Here is a 19,639-nt window from a genome sequence, read left to right on the forward strand (position 1 = left end):
AGAACCAGTGATTAAATTCTCTAAAATAAAACACAGCATTCAGGAGCCTCAGGAACCTGGAGAAATTGCACGCCTAAGAATCCACGTTCTACGCCTCGGTGATAGCTCCAAAGTGTCTGTTGTCAGAGTGCACACTAAGGATGGCTCAGCCACCTCAGGGGAAGACTACAATCCAATGTCAGAAGGTAAGGGCTTCATTGGGTACGGGGATGGGAGACGTGAGTTTGGAAAGCGCCTTCCTGCAAATGAATGCTGGACAGGGAGCTGAAGTACTGTACTTTAGACTAGACTGCTTCACTTTGTGTGTTTTGGAACGGGAGATTTGAGTATTGTCTATTTTTGTTTTTCTCCAAGTTAATTGTGGGACCTATAAAGGGACTGTATTAGCATTGGATTGGAAGTGAGATCCTGTTTGCTCTGGGCAAAATTGCTTTGAATTTCCTAACCTGGAATGCAAACTCAGGATTTCTTCATAAGAATGAAAGTTCAGCTTAGCTCGGGTTGTTGTCTGCCCGAGTCATGTGTTTGAGCAGAATTTGGTTCTTGAGCTTTGCCTTCAGGTCCCCTGAGGTGGCAGAGGGTTAGGACATAGTCATGATAGACAGCTTAGGATGATACAGGAATATGCTTAAATTCCTGGTTCTGCTATTTTAAGGCAATCGTCTAGATTTATTCTGCTTTCGTCCTGCAGTATGGAAGAGCGACTTACCCTAAGCACGTACAGCAAGGAGTTGCCAGTGGTGGGATGCTTCTCATAGAAAAGCCCACTCCTGGGAGCTGGCACCCAGGTCCCCTGTCTCCCAGGAAAGAGTCCAAGCCTCAAGGTTACAGACCCATATTCCCTTTCTGTGACCCATTTGGATTTTGTTTTCCTCATAGTGACATGGTTTTGATGCAGGTACAGTTATAGCCTGGTGGTCATGCAAACTCCATACAGGAGTAACTCTTCTACAGTGTCTCCCGGGGAGGTATGACCTTGAATACAAAACAAGGTCTCTCATTTCTTGAGTATTCATGCTATTGACTCAGGGCTAGTGACAGAAAAATGGGTGCCACTTCCTCCTGACTTTTAGCGAGAAATAACAATCCCCACTTGGTTTCTGGAGGAAGGACCATAGATGCCTATTTCTAATAGACCGCTCTTGTCTTGGGATTTCATGTAGATGAACATGTCTCCTAAAGACCTAAGTATGTTGACTTTTCAGTTCAAAGTGCAGTGTTTTGGATCCTGCTTAAATATGCACTGCAAATGGAGCCTGAGACAGTATCCATACTGGTATAATAAGGTACCTGGGACCATTCCTTGGCATACAGACCCATTCTATTCAACTTGCTTTGCCACTGAAGCATGCAGACCCACTCTGTTGAACTTTCTTTGCCACTGAAGCAGGATCTCTGCATGAAAACTGCCTCCCTGGCCCATACTAATTCTCAACTGTGTCCAGGAATTGTTTGGAAGAAAGCTAGTTGACTTGGTGCAAAATCATGTCAGGATATTATGGTTTTATATTATTTTAAGTCTTCCAACAAGTTATAAATATCAACTTGTATTTTTTTTCCTGTCCAGCAAAAGTGGGTTAGTTTTACTTGGTCATTGTGCTGAAGAACAGATGCTAACAGCTCAGTCTATTAGTACATTTTACTTAGAGCAAAAACATGTTATTGCAAAGAATATTTTACTTGAACACAATTGACAAAGAAAACAATTGTTTGACTCTTGATTTTGCATTAATTTGTTGGGGTTTTTTTTAATCAGATATTGAATTCAGAGAAGGAGAAACTGAGCATTTTGTTGAAGTAGAGATTCTATATGACGGCATAAGAGAAATGAGAGAAGCATTTACTGTCCACCTGAAAGCTGATGAGAACATGGTAGCAGAGACACAGGTAACCACTGTGGACAACAAAAGTTGCCATTTGTAATAATATATTTTTTATTTATATAAAAACATCTAAAAAACCATGTACTCACAGCGTGCATGACAGCCTGGTATTCATACGCTCCTGTGGTTAGTTTGATACATACCTGTCTAAATACTGGTATAAATTAGCTGTAAATCCACACACTTTGAACAAAGTCTAGAAGCATTGAACTACAAATTGTATGTGTGACCCACTATATGCTTCACAGAGAGTTTGGCAGTGGAGAGCGCTCTCATTCTTTCCAAGTTATTGGTATACATGTTAGGAAAGTATAGTGCACTAACTGGCTTGTAGAAACTTCTTCTGACTTTTCCCATTACATCAAAAGATTTAAAAATATGAAAAAAAGAAAACAAGAAGCTGTGATTGTCAGGTTTTGTTTGTATTAATGGTGTCTCTGGCTGCCAGACCCAGTACAACAGAGAGACTGCGTTGGTCCCTCTCTAAACGTGTGCGGAGAGAGGTGGCAGCAGCAGCTGCGGCCGTGCTGGGCGCTCTGATCCGCGCTCTGCGTCACTTCGCGTGCCCAAGTACAGCTCCGTGAGGCCTTCCACCCGTTCCCGTGGTAGGAGGTCTGTGGGCAGGGAGGAAGGCACGAATGGGGACAGATGGGCATAGAGTCGTCTCCCATTTCTTCCTTTATTTTGGTGAAGCAGAGGAGAGCACAGCAAGTGTTAGAGCTACTACAGTTCTGAAGAGCACCGCCTGCCATTTTGGGCTATATTTAAGATCTGATTTGACTCAAACACTAGCAACTTCTTACTTCAATACTATATACAGTAAATTACTACATGCAGAGAAACTATGACCCTGGGATCCATTACATCATGTATATTATACCTTGATAAATTTGTAGGCCACTATTTTAAAAACAGAGGCTCTAAAGTTAACACACAGCCTTTATGCTTAACTTGGTAAAAGCCTAAACTGGCTGTCAAGTGAGATCAAATTGATGCGTAGGCTGAAGCTACTACCTGGTCTCTGGAATTGGTTTAGGAGAGTTTGGGGTTTGTTTTTGTATTTCATGTTTGTGGCAAGGTTTTGGGGGGGTAGATGAGTCATGAGTGAAGTTGAGCATGGGAAAATGAGGAGGAATGTTTGTCTTTGTTTCTTACTACCCAAGTCTACTTTAATTGGCAATAGAGTAAATTAATTTTCCCCAAGTTGAGTGTGTTTTGCCCATTAGAGTAATTGGTAAGCAGTCTCCCTGTCTTTAGCTGGACCCATGAGCTTTCTTATCCTGTTTCCTCCTCCTACCGTGCTGAAGATGGGATGGGGAGTGAGTGAGCAACTGGTGGGTGTTTGACTGTTTGCCAAGGCTAACTTTTTTTTTTAAAAAAAGAAAGATAGGAATATTTTTATTTCCCTTTTCCTAATGTTTGGGGAATTAATTCTTCCTTAATTTTTAGCTAGTTGCTGGTGAACAGGTTTTAAGTGGAAAACCTTTAAAAACCACTGAGGAGTGAATCTTCCTTAATACAAGTCACCATTTTATCAAAGAATCCTGGAGAAAACCAGAATGAGCTTGGTGGCAGAAATTAAGTTGCAGGCGCTACTTCTCCTTCTCCCTCCATTCCTTATTTTCAGCAGCAGACATAACCTTTTCTCTCTCTCGACTCAGATGAGTAAAGCCATTGTGTACATTGAAGAAAAGGACAGTGTTGCAGATGTGACGTTTCCAGCTGTGCCCCAGGTTGTCTCACTTCTGATGTATGACAATACTGCTAAAAGCAAAGAGAATCCACACCCTCCAACTGGCTATCCTGTTGTCTGTGTAACGGTAAGGCTTGTTTCTGCATGCTTTCATCCAACTTACTCATTCCATGCTCTGGACCATGTAAGAAAATTGAAAAAGTATTCAGTTCTGGAAAACACAACTAAAAGCAGCAGGCTGTTACTGGGTCAGAGGCACTTGCATAAGTCTTTCTGCTGACCTAACTCGGAGAACAAGAGCTCCCAAGAGAGGATCACTAACACCCCTAACCTGTGACAGCTTTTTCTGAGTGTTTCTTGCTGACCTAAATAGGTCTTTGGTACCAGGCTGTGCTGTCAAACTAATAACCAGTTCCAGGGGATGACTGGGAGACATGGAATTAGGGCCAGAAAACATAGAGATTTCTAAACCCAAAGCTAAGCAGGTAGGAAGGTGAGGAGGAGACAAGTGCTGCCCAAAAAAGGTCTGTGGCTGGGCCATACGGAGCTTTCCAGAAACGGTTCGCATCCTGGGCTTTGTGAGCAGAGCTGTGCCACGAGCAGCTGAGCAGCAGATTTTACCAAAGTTGACTGAACAGCCTCTGGTATCAGCCATCTGTCCCATCTGCAGGAGACCGCTCTCCCAGACAGAGCTGGCAGAGGGACACCTACTTGTGTGCCTGCTGCTTCTGTGTAGAGTCAGGTGTTCTAAACTGTTGATCAAGGACGATTTTGAGGGGAAAAAAAAAAAAGCTGAATTTTGCACTAGCAAAAAGCACACATGTGTCTTCACTCCTGCTTGATTCTGCTGTGGGAGCAGCAACAGACTGCTGGGGAGGGTGCAGTCGTAACTTGACAGCTCTTTGCCAGGAATGTATGAATTCAGGCCATTCATTTTATGTTTCTAACAGTTTCTAATTTATTAGAGTGGTTCCACACCAGGATTTTTCAAGCTAGGGTGTCTGAATTTGGGAGAACTGACTTTGATGTTGTCAAATAAGAGCTCAGTTTTTGGAGTTAGCACTAGCATTTTCCAAGTTTGCATGGTCAGAGGTGACACGTGAATTGTAACAACAACTCACTACTATCTGGGGTTTGGTTGTTTTGTTTGTTTGTTCTTGTTTTTAATTAAAAAAGCCCCAGGGCATTCATTCATATCCCCTTGATTAACGGGAAAATAGTGTGCCTGCATAAAGGCCTTGTTTTGCTGATACGGTTTCAGTAATAAGGACGGTACTGTCAGAATAATGCTTAACAGTTTGCTTGCCTGGAGCAGGTGTAGGTAAGAATAGATAACCCCCTTTATTTTGTGTAAATGCCAACCCATAGGCATGCAATCCCAAGTATTCAGACTACGACAAAACCGGATCCATCTGCGCCACGGAAAACATCAATGATACTCTGACCCTGTACCGCTGGCTTGTCAGTGCTCCGAGTGGGAGTGATGGTGTCACCAGTCCGATGAGGGAAGTGGACTCCAACACTTTTTTTACCAGCACCAAATCCATCTCCCTGGACTCTGTATACTTCCAGGCAGGCTCCAGGCTTCAGTGTGCAGCTCGAGCTGTGAATGCCAACGGTGCTGCAGGTCTGGAGCTGCTAAGTCCAATTTATACAGTCAACAGAGAGGAAGGTAAGTTGTTAATGATGGGAATTAGGTAGCCTTTCTTGGGAAAATATGAGGTAGTGTTAGCAGCTGATGGTGGTCTGCTATGGGGTGTTTTGTTTTAGGTTAGTTATGTTAGTATGTTAGTTAATTTTTTTTCATACACATATGGGACTGTTGCTAGTGAAAGGCAAAAGCATCTTGTAATCATCTCATCAGCTCTGGTATTTCAAGAGTTTGCGCCCATCGTAGGTCGTGTGTAAAAGATTGGTGGGTGTATGGTGATACGGATTTTTTACACCTAATTTGACTAGTGAGTAGAGCAGAATTTGACTTCCCCAGTCTTGAGTCCTTTGCTTTTCTCAATATACATATTTCAGATACACCTCTATTTCCATGTGTTTTTAGTTTAAACACAGCTACTGACACTGAGAGCAGGTTGTAGGTGTATTGAATTTGATGTTGTCTATAGAGACCTGCAGACTAAAGACAATTAAAATACAGGTGCTGGAAAAGGGTGGGGGCATGAAATCCATGTGGAAATTCAGATATTGCAGCACTCCATGCATAACTCTGCTGAGAACTTAGGCTATGCCTCAGAAGGTAAGGGGACATCCTGATTTAGCCCACATCCCTCAGGTGTCTGAACTGTGATCCATATCTAGATGTGTATGTCAAATCTGTTGCTTTTCCTCAGAAATTCAGATGAGGAAAATGCATCTTTTTGCTCAATCAGTTAGTGACTAGAACAGTTACTTGGGAGTTACTTTAAAGTCCTATTCTGCCCAAATTAAAGCAGGAGCCTGACTTTACTGCATCTTGGGATTCAAGGGGCCAAAATGCTGGGTGCTATGGTGTGACCCTTCTCTGTCTCTTTAGACTAAAATGTTTCATTTAGGCTCTATAATTAAATACTGGGTGAGAGAAGCACTAGTTCACCGTCTATGCAAGTGGCTCATGCTGTGCTTCCTCAGCTCTCTGTTTTGTGCAGTTCAGTCCTTCTGCTACATCTCCTCTGCTACACGGAGTCCTTCACCTCCATCTCCTCCAGCTGCAGCGCAAAAGCCCGGGTAGGATTGAAGTATGTGGGAAGAACTGCAAAAGTTTTGTGTTACCAGGGTATTAGCGATGGTCCTGTTGTAGTGGCCGTGGCCTGTCAACAAGACAAGACAAGGCTTGTGAATAGAGGTGGTATTTTTTGTTAAGATCACAAGTTGGGGAAGGAAGGGCATGTAATCCGGACTGAAATCCATCAAGGTTTTAGGCAGTTGTGTTCATGCTCAGTGGCTGAAAAGTAGCTCCCTTGAGACTTTCCATCGTTAGGAAATTAGGTAGTAGCCTAAGAGAAGTTTTCAAGGTTCCCTGAGGCTCTTAAGTGTTAGATTTATAGGTCTAAAGTGGCCATTATGCACCATAGCTCCTCTGTGGATTTACCGCTATGCTCCTAAAGTGCCAGTTCTTTGTGTAATTTAATCAGAAAGGATCTTTGCCTCAGTCATACACAGAAGAAGAAAGAACCTGAAATACCCCTCCGGTGTAAGTGGTGGACCCTGCAGAACGGCAGAAACTGCCCCCATGTGTTTTAGTTAGCTGTTCTCTGCAAGACGTCGGCTCCCCTCAGGCAGCCTGCTTGTTGTGGCAAGAGCTCGGGGGGGGTTGTGAACCACCCTGCCCTTCACCTCAGTAAGTGATGGCTGCCAAGGTAAATGCTGATGTAAAGTTGCCGTCTTCCCATTTGTAGGGAGGAAGAACAAATCCTTATCAGGAAGAGGTCAGGTTCCTCAGCCGCCGCTGGGCATTGGAGGGTTTCTGTACTTCTGCCCTTGCCTCTCCGGAAAAGGACTTCTTGGCCCTAGGAGTTAGACCAGGCAGCAGAGCTGTAAGGAACTCCCTAATTAGCGTGTCGAGGTTTCTGCATTTTTCTGACCTAGCTCTAGGGACAGACATCTCTAAGCTGCTTAGCACAGATATGACACCGTTTAGCAGGCATCTCACAGCCTGTCTTTCCTCTTTGCTCAGGTCTTTGCCAACCTCGCATCCCAGGAACAGTAGGAGCGGAACCTTTCTCAGCTAAAATTCGCTACACAGGTCCAGATGATCCTGACCATCGCAATCTGATCCGACTGACAGTCACAATGCCCCATATGGATGGTAAGCATCAAGTAGTGAGGGGTAATTAACACATGCTCCTCTCCCACAGGTTTGTCTCCACAGTTGTTTGCTGCATTGTGGCAGAACCATGAATGATCCATGTTTTTTGAAGAACTTGCCGATTGCAAGGTTAATGTATGGATGAAACATTGGGCATCCTTAGCTCCTATGTTTCCAGACTCCAGCGCTAAAAATATGTTCACAAGCAGTTAATGAATACTTCATTTCCATTCAGGATGTTAATGGGTCGTGTAACATTTATGTTTTAGGAATGCTGCCTGTTATCTCCACACGCCCCTTGTCCAACTTTGAGCTAACGCTTAGCCCAGATGGCACTCGTGTGGGACACCACAAGTGCTCCAACCTACTGGACTACAATGAGATCCAGACCAAACATGGGTTTATTACAGAGGAAACTAAGAACCCCAAAGTGATTGGAGAAACGTCACCTTACCAGTACAGCAGTGCTCTGCGGTCTGCCAAAACCTTGCGTTTCTACCAGAACCTCAACCTTGAGGCTTGCCTTTGGGAGTTCAACAGTTACTACGATATGTCTGAGCTGCTGACGGACTGCAGTGGCTCCGTTGGCACAGATGGGCAGGTACGTGGCACCAAAGAGCCTTCCTCTCTCAACAGGAGGCTTTGGAAGCACAAGTCCAACAGAAAGCGTTACTAAGGATTGCATGAGAAAGGGTTTAGTCACTATGCAGGCAGTTTGATACGTGTTCCCTTAGCACAAATGTTTTTAGAAGTACAGATTTGTTCCTTTACACTGTATTTCTGTGCACAGACATGATTCATCTTCCCGGTAATTGAGCACAGCTTACTGCATTGCTGTTGCTCCTAGTCTGGATTTTAGAAACTCTGCTTTTTTGACTCAGAGAGCTTTTCCAAACTATCACCCGTGTAGCAGCGTATTCAAAGAAGAGGCTACAATTTCATTGCCTTATGGAAGTAAACCATATGTGTCAAGTATGTTATTGACTCTGGAAGTGTGTTCTAAGGCTACATAAAAAAACGCTTTTTTACAAAAAAAAAACTAAAAAACTTTTTTAATTGGAAGCTCTAATTTAGGTTTACAGTGTTTGGGCTTTAGGCAGAGCTGTCAGGTGGGTGAGATTTTATAAATAGAAGCTTGATTGATAAGGAACCAACAAACTTGTAATTTTCCTGAGTAAAACAGGCCATCATTCCAGGTCTCTGATATGAATTACATCAACATCGATCACAAAGCAGGGGCGGTGGCTCCCCTATGAAGTGTCTGACAGCACATTGCGTTTACTTGGAAAATAACCCAACGCACAAACGTCCTACAGCAATTGCACTTACATTAGAGGAGATTCCAGGGGTCTGGAGAGCCTCTGTGCGGATTCACCTTGAATCAGCCTTGGCTCAGCAGCTTGATGCTTTCCCATTCCATACGTGCTCAACTGTTACCTTCTCAATTGATGCTCAGTGGCCAAAGAGGATTTATTTACTAATTGTCTGCTTGGCCACCCATTCTGGTTGCTTGTCAGTTGCTTGGTAGAGAGACACCTTCTTAACTCAGACCATCGTTTTAAATTGCGGTGTTTCGGGGTGCCATAATGCACAGAGTTCAATCTATAGTAAAGGTAGGTGTTACTTACAGGACTCATTTCTAAATTTGTGTTGGATTTCTGAATGCCTAAGGAATTTGGTTGTTCTCATCTGGAATTTTAATTTGGGCCACCTTCAATTTCTATGGAGGTTGTTTTGAAGGCTGCTTTTTTTTTTTTTTTTTTTTTTTTAAATTCCAAGGTAAAACAAAATCTTAGATGGTCCTTATTTTGGAGAGGTACAAACCCTGTTATGTTAAACTGGCAAAGATTTGAGAACACTTTCAAGTGAGGTGATTTGCAGGACCTGAAATAATAGTGATGTCAGTGAAATGTTTCTGTGCAGTTTTTTTTTTGCTTAGGTTTAAAGAGTGCAGTTCATGAGAATGCAAGGTTGGCAGTGAAATTTTTTTTCAGGTTGCACGCAGTAACCTGGTACCTCAATGTTTTTCAGGTCTTAAATCTGGTGCAGTCGTATGTAACCCTGCGGGTGCCTCTCTATGTCTCCTATGTCTTCCACTCCCCTGCTGGCATTGGTGGCTGGCAACATTTTGATTTGCAGTCTGAACTGAGACTCACCTTTGTGTACGACACAGCTATCCTCTGGAAAGACGGGATAGGCAGCCCTCCTGAATCAGAGCTCCAAGGTAAGCTGCTTCAGATGCCGTCATTTCTAAACTCCATCCTATTCAACGTTCTGATGATGGGAGAAGTGTGGTCAACAACTCGATGCTAAAAAGCCGTGAGAATCTCAAAAGCGGTAACAGCACGCTGACTCCCTCAGTTAAAACACCCCCCTAAAGGACAATTATGTTTGGTTTTTAATGCCGTATGTTACTGAACTAAATGTTTTGAGTCCTCCCTCAATTGCGTGCTGCTTTTAATCTATAAAAAATGAGATAAATTAGTGCACAGACCAACTCTAAAGCAGACTCTCTCTCTTATGGAGAGATAGACTCCAGTGCTGAATTGGTGCGCAGTTACAGGGCAGGGGAAGTACTTACATAGCCCTGTGCAGGGAAGGGCCTGCAAAAGGGACCTTGCTGGAGTGAGCAGCCTTGGTGTCCGTGTGACAGAAAGTCCTAGACCCCTTCTTTCTCCTGTGTCCTGGTTTTGGCTGGGGTAGAGTTAATTTTCCTCCTACTAGCTGCTATAGTGCTGTATTTTGGATTTAGTATGAGAATAGTGTTGATAACACACTGTTTTAGTTGTTGCTAAGCAGGGCTGATACTAAGTCAAGGACTTTTCAGCTTCCCATGCTCTGCCAGGTGCACAAGAAGCTGGGAGGGAGCATAGCCAGGACAGCTGACCCAAACTGGCCAACGGGGTATTCCATTCATGCTCAGTATGTAAACTGGGGGGAGTTGGCTGGGGGGCAGCGATCGCCGCTCAGGGGTGGTCTGGGCATCGGTCAGCAGGTGGTGAGCAATTGCATTGTGCATCACTTGTTTTGTATATTCTTTTATCATCATTATTATTGTTATTTTCTCTTCCTTTGCTGTCCTATTAAACTGTCTTTATCTCAACCCACGGGTTTTACTTTTTTTTCCCCAATTCTCTTCCCCATCCCACGGAGGGGAAAGGGTGAGTGAGCAGCTATGTGGTACTTAGTTGCCGACTGGGGTTAAAGCACGACATCCTGCCTGCACTCTGTTATATCAGCATATGTGGATATACTTCAGGTGAGTCTGGCCTTATGTCAGCAAAAGGGAGGAAAAAAAAATCTGCCTTAATGGATTGAATCATTAGCAGGTATAAATGAGTGCATTTCTTCTGAAGTTGGTGGGTTTGGAGATCTGTCTCAAAACAATCAATGTGACAGGGTTTAATATCTGTGAAGAGCACCAGGGTTCAGGTAAAGCATTTCAGATCTCCAGATGCAAAAAACACATGAAGAGCCTTCCGTTAAAAATGCACTTGGGAAATGTTGGTGGTAAAATCGTTGGCTTTTCCTCCCTAGGCTCCCTCTATCCCATGAGTATGCGGATCAATGACGAAGGGCGACTAGTGGTGAACTTCCGAACAGAGATTCGTTTTTGGGGCCAGCTGGTGATGTCCCACCCAGGTGCGTACCCAGCCCGTCCACTGTGCTAGCCAGAGTATCTGCGGTGCTCTCTGCCTGGCAGAGGAGAAAGGTGTCACAGAAAAGGGTCTGTCTCGGTGTAGAAGGGGAATAAGTAACGGAGGCGCTTCCTTTTCTGGGGCGTAAGTTAATTTCTTTCCATTCTCTTGCTTCTTTGCTTTTGTGTGCTGATTTTATACCATGCCAGGCATCAGTATTAATTATGGCAAATTATAATTTGCCTTTTTATCTTTCAGGAACACCTCTGGCATCAATGGTGATGTCTGCTGACCACCCTGGCCTCACGTTTACACTCACTCTGTTACGAAGCGAGCCGACCTTCCACCAGCCTGTGCAGCAGTGGAGTTTTATCTCCGACTTTGCTGTGAGTTTGCATTCAGACTTGAATTTAGGGAAGCAAAGGGAATGTCGGTTTTTAGCTTTCCATGCAGTCGTCAGCATTACAGGATCAGCAAGCATCAACTCATTTGGACGCAGTCACGTATTTTCATTACATAATGAACAGTCAGAAGTCCCTGGTGTCCCTGGAGCTTGAGTCCCAGGGCCTGAACCCGTGCTCCCGCTAGCGCTGGCCGGCACCGTTCATTGAGCAGGCCAGTGCTGGAGCTGTGGCCTCTCTTGAGGAATTTGCCTTAACGTTATCGCCCTTGGCGTTGCCAGGAAGCTGTGCTGCTGCTGTTGTGAGAAGCTGGGTTTGTCCCCACGTGCGGCAAAGCTGCTTAGCTCCTGCTGAGCTGGGGAGTCAGTGGGAACTCCTGTGGCCCCAAAGCCTGTGCCTCTAATAGGGCAGAAGAGGCTTGCTGGAAAGTGTCTGGCTTCTGTTAGAGGGGGACAGCCCAGTTACTCAGCTCTCGCTGAGCTGGCAGGAAAGGAGCCATTTGCATTCACTAAAAATCCAGCCAAAATCACCTTCTCTTCAGAGAGATTTAGTGTGTTAGGTTTGGACATTAACCTCTTTGATTCCCACCACCGCTGGGGCAAGGTCAGTCCCTCAAAGGCCCGACAGTAGGTAGATTCTGTATTAGTCCTCGTTTTACAGAGAAGTAGAGGAGAGATGGCGTGTGTCAGTGCCTTGCCTATGCTGCTGCAGCGCGCTGACGGTGGTGGTGCACACGCTTCCTGCGCGAGGTGAAGCACCACCATCGTAAACGGCAACGTCCAAGCTTGTGAAAGTGTTAAGGATGCTGCTGGGAATTCAGCTTCCCCTCAGGGGCGATGTGAGCTGAAAAAGTGGTTGTTCAGGGACTGTGCAGAAACGCTCAATTCTCTAATCTTTTCACAGGTACGAGATTACTCAGGCACTTACACTGTGAAATTCATCCCTTGCGCTGCTGCGCCGGGTCAGCAATATGGCCTTCCCGTCATCTGCAACCCACGGGACCCAATTGCGTTTGATATGGACATCAGGTTCCAACAGGTACACCGTTTTACTTAGGACGTTTTTCCATGAAGCCTCATGGACAAAACCAGCCAAAAGCAAATTTAGGCTGAAAGGCAGGTGTTCTGTAACCACTGAAAGAGATGTTCTGGCATAGGCCACCCAGTACCAGTTGTCAAGAGAAAATCATGGAGTATTTCAGATGGCTTCAGAAGGAGTTTTACAGTGCTTGTAGATTGCTCTAGATCTCATCTTCTCTGGTGAGATAAAATCAAACTAAATTTATCTTTTTCCAGTAATTAAAATCTTATTTTTCCATTTATTTGCCTCATAGTCCAGCCTATTCCCAAGTACTTTGCTGCTTTTTTTCAGGAAGGCGGGGGCTGAAGGGGGAAGGAATTTCAGTTCTAAGCGAGATTGTTTTCAAAAATAACTTGTAGACCTGAGGTTGACTTTTAAAACTGAGATTCAATGTAATAGAATTGTATCAAGAGGGTCTTTTTCTCAAGCAGTGGGAAATGCTTCATTCAGAGTTCGTGTGGCTTTGTGACAATTTTCCTGTCAAAAAAAAAAAAAAAAAAAAAAAAAAAGCAGTGCACCAAGTAGCAGTAAGTTACTATTGCAGGCTGTTAGAGAGACCGGTTTTTCTGTCGCACTTAGCTTGAGGAATGGCTTGAATAGCATTTGGAGACCAAGGGCTCTGAATCTGAGACTTAACTTCCAGTGAACGTACCAAACTTTTTAAAACCTCTTAGTATAACATTGCATCCTTCAGTCAATACATAAAAAATGACCTGATTAATTTTTTTTCCCCAAAAAAGTACTGGATACCTCAGAGGCCTTGTCAGTGTCAGTCAGAGCCGTTCAGCTCTTTTGACCCTTAGAGCTGCTCTTCAGCCTTCTGCTTCATTATCCAGTTGCATGGCACGTGTGGCAAGTGTGGAGACAACTGTATTACATGCAAATTAACTGAATGGCTCAGTCTTGTTTGCTCAAACAATTGGTGTTGAATTTAATTTAAAGATACTGCTTCAGCAATAGTCTTCCTGCTGCCACCTTGTAACGCAGGACATGAACGCTACACGGAAAGAGGAAGGTGATTTGATGAGGAAGGAAATAACTGGAGCTGTGGTGGCATTTGCATGTTAAGTTAATTTTGCACTTCTGTGTATATAATCACACCCTTATGACTGTTACCCCTAGATGCTGGGTTTATTGTGGTCAACGAGATTAAATAGTGGCGTGGGACAGTTTAGTTCTTTACCTTATTTCTGCGTTGGAGAGCCTTTTGCTTTCTGTTCCCCTCTACATCTCCCTGCCATTACACGTGTGGTGGGTCCGGAGTGCCGGAGGCACAGGGCAGGCACAGACCCGTGGCCCGGAGCCAGCTTCCTCCATCCAAACGTGCTGGGCTCTCTTGGGCTCCTGCAGCCACAAGGTGGTTGTGGTGGGGAAGGCAGAAAGGCGCTGACTGGGAGCAACCTACCATTGCACCAGAGGAACTCTCCTACTTGCAGGGCAACTCCTATGTTGTCCCCAGGCGTGGGCCGTTGGCCAGGTTACTTTTCTGGGCAAATTGCAGGCAGCTTCTAGGTGGCCAGTGGAACATGCACAGTGCAGCCAGGGCAGATGAGGTTTCCCATCCTGTGCTTGCTGGTTTGAATATGCGGATTGTTGTTTAGAGTAGGGGAAATGAGTTGGTGTTGAGTTAGGTTCTGGTCCTCCCCTAGTTCAATTGGCCTCTTGCCCACAGCCCTCTTCTCCCAGTAACTTTTGCAAGTGTCACTGAAAAGGTACGTTGCTGTCCTGTATCTGAGGAAACGGATATCTTTTGCTGTTTTACTCGGCAATGTTGAAATAAAGCACTACAGTTGGGTATTTTAATGATGAGAAGCACAACAGGAGGTGTATGTATGTATGTATGTATGCGGGATTCTTATAGATGCTGTGTACTGCTGAAAGGCTTGATCAGCACGTCACTACTATGGCAATGGTGTACAACGCTCATTGTAAAGCTACAACCAAGGCTTTTTTTTTGATCATTTAATTTCACTTTTCCCCACAGGTCAGTGACCCAGTGGCAGCAGAGTTCAGTCTAAATACTCAAATGTTTCTGCTGTCCAAAAAGGAGCTTTGGATATCTGATGGATCAATGGGATTTGGAGAAGGAGCTGATGTAGCCTTTACCAAAGGTAAAAAGTCAATTGTACATTTAGTGTATTATGAAAGCTAAAGCAGAACCACTTTTAACAAGAGCTGAATATGTATTTTACTAGTTTTATAACCACTACATGGTCTATGTATTTCCACTGCGGAAAAGTAAAATACAGAAGCACTAAAATATGATGTAATTTAGTGTAACTGAAACAGGCTTTGGTTCTGTTTATGAGCTCTGAGAGGAAAAACATTCCAAAGGTAGGTGCAGAATTTAGGTGCACGTATCTGAAACTGCAGTTCTGAACACTCTCGCTCAGTTACTGCATAATCACATATTCCCCTCACTCTGGTTGTTTTGCTTTGAAGCTGCCCACACTAGAACTTTTTGTATGATTTTGAGGGGGCTCAATAATTTCAGTGCTTAGGTTATTCTAGTTGGAAATGCAGGAATTGAATTCTTGTACACCTGAGGCTCCTTGATGTGGTCATGCAGCTGTTCTCAATTGCAGCCTGGATGCACAGTAACTGCAGCTGGCTTCAGCCAAGCTCCTCAGACTCATTCTTGATTATTTCCTCCCCCCCCTCCCTTCTGGCCCAGGGCAGGTGCTCTCCACACTGTACTCACTTACTGACCAGAGCAGTTATCAGGTTCCAGGGAAACTCCTGGTAATGGCAGTGTTGGACCAGAAATAATTTTGGTTTTAATTGGTCCCTTATTGGAGTTATCAGTCTGAAACCCAAATGTCCTGTTAAGAAGTTTATTTTGCTTGACATAATGCTACCAGGTTGGATAGTTTCTTATACGTGAATATGGGTTGCCCTCTAGTGAAGAGAAGGGAAAAGCTTGCTTGAAAAAGAGCTGCACTGTTAAGAACTACACGTCAATACGAATTGTAACAGAAAATAAGACTAAAGCCCGTGATAAATTAGTAGTAACAGCCACGGAACATACTGTCTTCACGCGCGAAGGGAAATACACCTAAAGCTAGATAATTCCTGTCCTGAGAATTTTTAACAACAATAGTTTGGTAATAATTTGATTTAATAATTTTAAATTGACTGGTATAATGTAAAATGTATTAATCTGCTTTACTAGGATCTGAAATCTATGGCCGAGTGATGGTGGATCCAGTTCAGAATCTTGGTGACTCCTTCAGCTGCAACATCGAGAAGGTGTTCCTTTGCACCGGTGCCGATGGGTACGTGCCCAAGTACAGCCCAGACAATCAGGAATACGGATGCCTGGCTGACTCGCCCTCCCTCTTGTACAGATTCAAGATCCTGGTACGTAAACAAAGAGTTATGGTAGCATGTGTTTTTAGATCCCTGATTTCCACGTCGGTCTGGAAATACTAAACTTACTTCCTTTAGGATAAAGCTCAACCTGAGACACAAGCAAGAGCCTTTGGAAACCTGGAGTTTCATGCTACATTAGCAGAGGATCATGCAGATGCTTTTCCTCTAGTAAAACAGCCTGGTTCTGATGGTTTCAGCCTGTCGTCTGCTCCACTCTTCCAGGTAAATTGTCTGAGAAGTGTACCACAGAAATTCTTTCATGCTAAGAGACGGCTGAGGCAGAGAATAAAGCATGCAGGTAATCATGGGCACCGTGTTGGTCAGCGACAGACTTCAGCAACACATTTACTTCGTTCCCTCTGCCTAACAGCGTAGAAACAATGACAGCGTTGCTTTCTAACACTGAGCTACTTCTGCAGCCTTGCTGTCATTGCAGACATGGACCCCTGTGACTGGGAGCAGAAGTCACTGGTTTAGCTTACTATGGGGGCCTTCTTACATAAGAGAAAACTAAGAAATTGGACTTCATTTTCTTGCAACTGGGAAAAAAAAGAAGATATGAAATAAAGAAAGAGAGCTATGCATCCTGCTTTAAGTAAGATTAATTCAAATTCCTGAAGTCTTTTTTTGATCTCCTGAAGTGGGGTTCTTCTTGCCTAAATTAAGACTAGTGTTTTGTTCCATAAATGCAGTAGCCTTTCTGCATTAACACTAGAAAGAAATAGGCTCTCCTAGAGCATAGTTTACTGACCTACTTCGGCAGTCTGCATTAATCCTATCTCCAAGTGCCTATTTCTGCCGTTGACTTTAATTAGACATTTGGCAGCAAACTGGGGACATCTGTCTGGATGAATCTGATGCTTGGGTGATTTCCAGTTTATAGTAAATGTGCACGGGGGTGGTTGTTCTGGTTCGTTGGGTTTTTATGTGTTTGGGGTTTTTTTTAAGGTGGCAGCTGGCCGAGAATGGTACATTCACGCTATTTACACAGTCCGATCAAAGGAAAATGCACACAGGCACAATGGCAAAAGAAGTCTTGACTACCACCACGGGTTGTCCTCTGCTAAAGGAAGAGTTAGCACCACAGCCTTTAAACGCAGCAGAAGAGCCAACCCAGACACCCCGGTCTTCATGCGAGACATTGGAGCAGATAAAAACAGGGGCACGAATATTCAGCATATTGCACTTGACCGTTCTGACAAAGCTGTCGTCATCCAGAAGGACACGGTCCCAGCTGGCGCGCCGCATCGCAGGCCAGTTCTGGAAATCACAAGCAGGGACTCTGGAAGCGGTATTGTACCCGTTACTGGAGGCGTGACGGGACTGCTGTTTCTGATCTGCACTGCGGTCGTAACTCTGTTTTTGTTGAAGCAGAGGAAACGGCCCTGTGCTGGGAAAAGCAAAGTGCCCATCAGCCACTCCAGCAGCAGTGACGCTGTGACCACCCGACACGGCAGCAGCGACAGTTCAGAAGTCTAGCCAATTTCTTGGGTGCTTGCCTTTTAACATGTAATTTCACCAAAAAGCAGACTCTCAAATCTGGCTCTTGGCTGACTCCTTTGCACAGACAAGGGGCTGCTCCAGTTCTCATGCTGGTTCGATTATTTGTAATGACGCTATTTCTGACAGGGTTGGTGTACTAGGTTCATGTGTGAGTGACTTTTTTATAGAGTTCAAACTAGTACTCCATGAATGGGAGTTGATGCTTTTTTCTTTTTTTTTTAAACCTAGTTTTTCTTTAATGTTTTGAATATGTGCAGCTGTAAGCGTGCCTTATATCCCCCATGAAAGGTTGGTGCTTAGAAGGATGCTGGTTTTGATTACATGTACAGTATCTAGCTTTCATACAATTGTTTTTGGTTTTCTGGTTTTTTTTGTTGTTGTTTTTTTAAATAATTATTGCTGGGGAAGGAAGAAGGTTGTAGTATTAGAATGGAAGCTAAGTAGTAGATGATAGTGTTCTTTTAAACGGATGATACCAACAGTTTTGTCTCAAATTTTAATGAGGACCTCAGACACATGGACAACGGTGGGAGACTCACACAGGTAAGGCTGTTGCAATTATCTGTAAGGAGAGCATTACATGTGATGGATGAGAATTAGAACTATATTGTAAAGCCACACTAGAAAAACAGTATGTTAATGCTTAGGTGCTGGCATTAAGGGCTTTCAAACATCCTTAAACAGATTCTAGTACTTCAGAACAATACTAATGACTGCTTTCCCATATTGTACATAATTACCTATCTTCCTTTGCTTGATACAGACATTATAGCATCAAAATAGAGGCAAATACTTCTAAAAGGTAGCTTATTTTGCCAGATGGCACTGGAGGAACACACTTGTATCATCTAGAGCAAATACTTTGCTTCATTTTTTTACTTCTACTCGAGTAGAATTTTCTATAACTAGGATGCCATTTGGGAGATTAAGGTTTAGTTCCTTTTGCTTTCTACATACCGGCACTTGAGAATTGTTGGCACAAATGAGGTGCTGCTCAGCTATTTAATAAATCTTTCCCTTCTGCTTCTTCTAAAGGTTTTTATTTAGGCTAGTTGTAAACAAGCAATCATGGCTTGTTGTGGTTTGGGTTTTTGATGGTGTTTGGAGTTTTTTTGTGAAAAGGAATGCTTTGCAAAGGGATGCTTTTAAAGGAAGGCTTCAGCGTTGCAGCATTTTTGTTTCGGGCACACTAAGTGTAAGCAGACCGATGCTGCCATGGGGCTGCCATGACAATTCAACTTGTAAAGTGTTGTAGGTTGGCTCTTGACTCTGCTGTACATACCAAGTTCTTTTGACTTTTTGAAGAGCAAAGTATGGTTACTCAACCTGTTTTCAGCTGGTGTCTGCAAATCAGTCACCTGCAAATAGAAACTCATTTAATGTATTAGTAAGAACGGCACTGCTGTACATGAAATCTACATCTGTGAATTCTCAGCTTTTTCTTAAGTCTCCTTTTGCTTAAGTGCTTAAGCTCCAAAAAGCTGATTTTTCTAGGGAAGCACTTCTCCCTGTTTACACAACACTGATGCCTTTTGATATGTGTTCTTAAAAGGGCCAAAACTGAGCAAAGATTACTCAATGCAGACTGAGCATTTGTTCCTGTTTTGGTTTGGTTTTTTTTCTTTCCTAGTAAATTCCAAAATTATGCTACATTAGATGATGGCATTGGGAAACACATGATTTCATCTCAGTCATTATATGCCGGATACATAAAAAAGAAAGGACAGTGGAGGGAACACTCGCGCATGGTTCAGTTTGACTAGCTCCGTGAACAGCGTGGACTGCCAGACAATGACAATCTGGCACCCCTAGAGTCAGCACTGGTTCTTTTCCCAGTAAGCAAGACCGTCTCTGCACTTACCACAGCTGTTTGAGAGAAGCGGGTTGTTTTACATATTGTTACATTTTCTGTTTTGACTCGTTGTTTGCCAATAAAAACAATTCTACCATTCTTAGGCTATTCGAATTAAGTACAAGCCTCAGCATGACTGACTTATTTTTCTGCTTAAAATCTGTGCCAGAAGAAAGGTGTTATGATTTTGTTCCAATCTGTATGTATGTTGATCATTAGTTCTTGAGGTAAATACCTGGCCTTTCCACTAATGTCAAAGAACAGAGTATATTTGTGCAGTAAAATTAAGTTCAATAAAGGTAAGGTCAGAGCCACAGAATTTACAGAAATGGGGTTTGACTGGTGGTGGCTTGTAACAAGGAAACGTGACTAAATAGTTCTATTGATCGTAATAGAAAAAATGTTCACCACACCCTAAGAG

General features: G+C 43.6%; 1 protein-coding gene across 1 annotated transcript in view; it reads left to right on the forward strand.

Annotated features, from left to right (window-relative positions):
- Nucleotides 1-19,628, forward strand: part of FREM3 (FRAS1 related extracellular matrix 3) — a 74,998-nt gene extending 55,370 nt beyond the window's left edge. The window contains exons 11-24 of the mRNA XM_075150483.1: nucleotides 3-185; nucleotides 1,757-1,887; nucleotides 3,545-3,703; nucleotides 4,945-5,248; nucleotides 7,241-7,372; nucleotides 7,642-7,973; nucleotides 9,404-9,596; nucleotides 10,910-11,014; nucleotides 11,269-11,396; nucleotides 12,315-12,449; nucleotides 14,476-14,602; nucleotides 15,664-15,851; nucleotides 15,939-16,085; nucleotides 16,812-19,628. Of these exons, the coding sequence (XP_075006584.1) occupies nucleotides 3-185; nucleotides 1,757-1,887; nucleotides 3,545-3,703; nucleotides 4,945-5,248; nucleotides 7,241-7,372; nucleotides 7,642-7,973; nucleotides 9,404-9,596; nucleotides 10,910-11,014; nucleotides 11,269-11,396; nucleotides 12,315-12,449; nucleotides 14,476-14,602; nucleotides 15,664-15,851; nucleotides 15,939-16,085; nucleotides 16,812-17,342 (2,795 nt within the window). The 3' untranslated portion in view covers nucleotides 17,343-19,628. The remainder of the gene's footprint in view (nucleotides 1-2; nucleotides 186-1,756; nucleotides 1,888-3,544; nucleotides 3,704-4,944; nucleotides 5,249-7,240; nucleotides 7,373-7,641; nucleotides 7,974-9,403; nucleotides 9,597-10,909; nucleotides 11,015-11,268; nucleotides 11,397-12,314; nucleotides 12,450-14,475; nucleotides 14,603-15,663; nucleotides 15,852-15,938; nucleotides 16,086-16,811) is intronic.
- Nucleotides 19,629-19,639: the final 11 nt, after the last annotated feature.

This window comes from Calonectris borealis, chromosome 4 (genome assembly GCF_964195595.1).
Source record: "Calonectris borealis chromosome 4, bCalBor7.hap1.2, whole genome shotgun sequence".
NCBI lineage: Eukaryota > Metazoa > Chordata > Aves > Procellariiformes > Procellariidae > Calonectris > Calonectris borealis.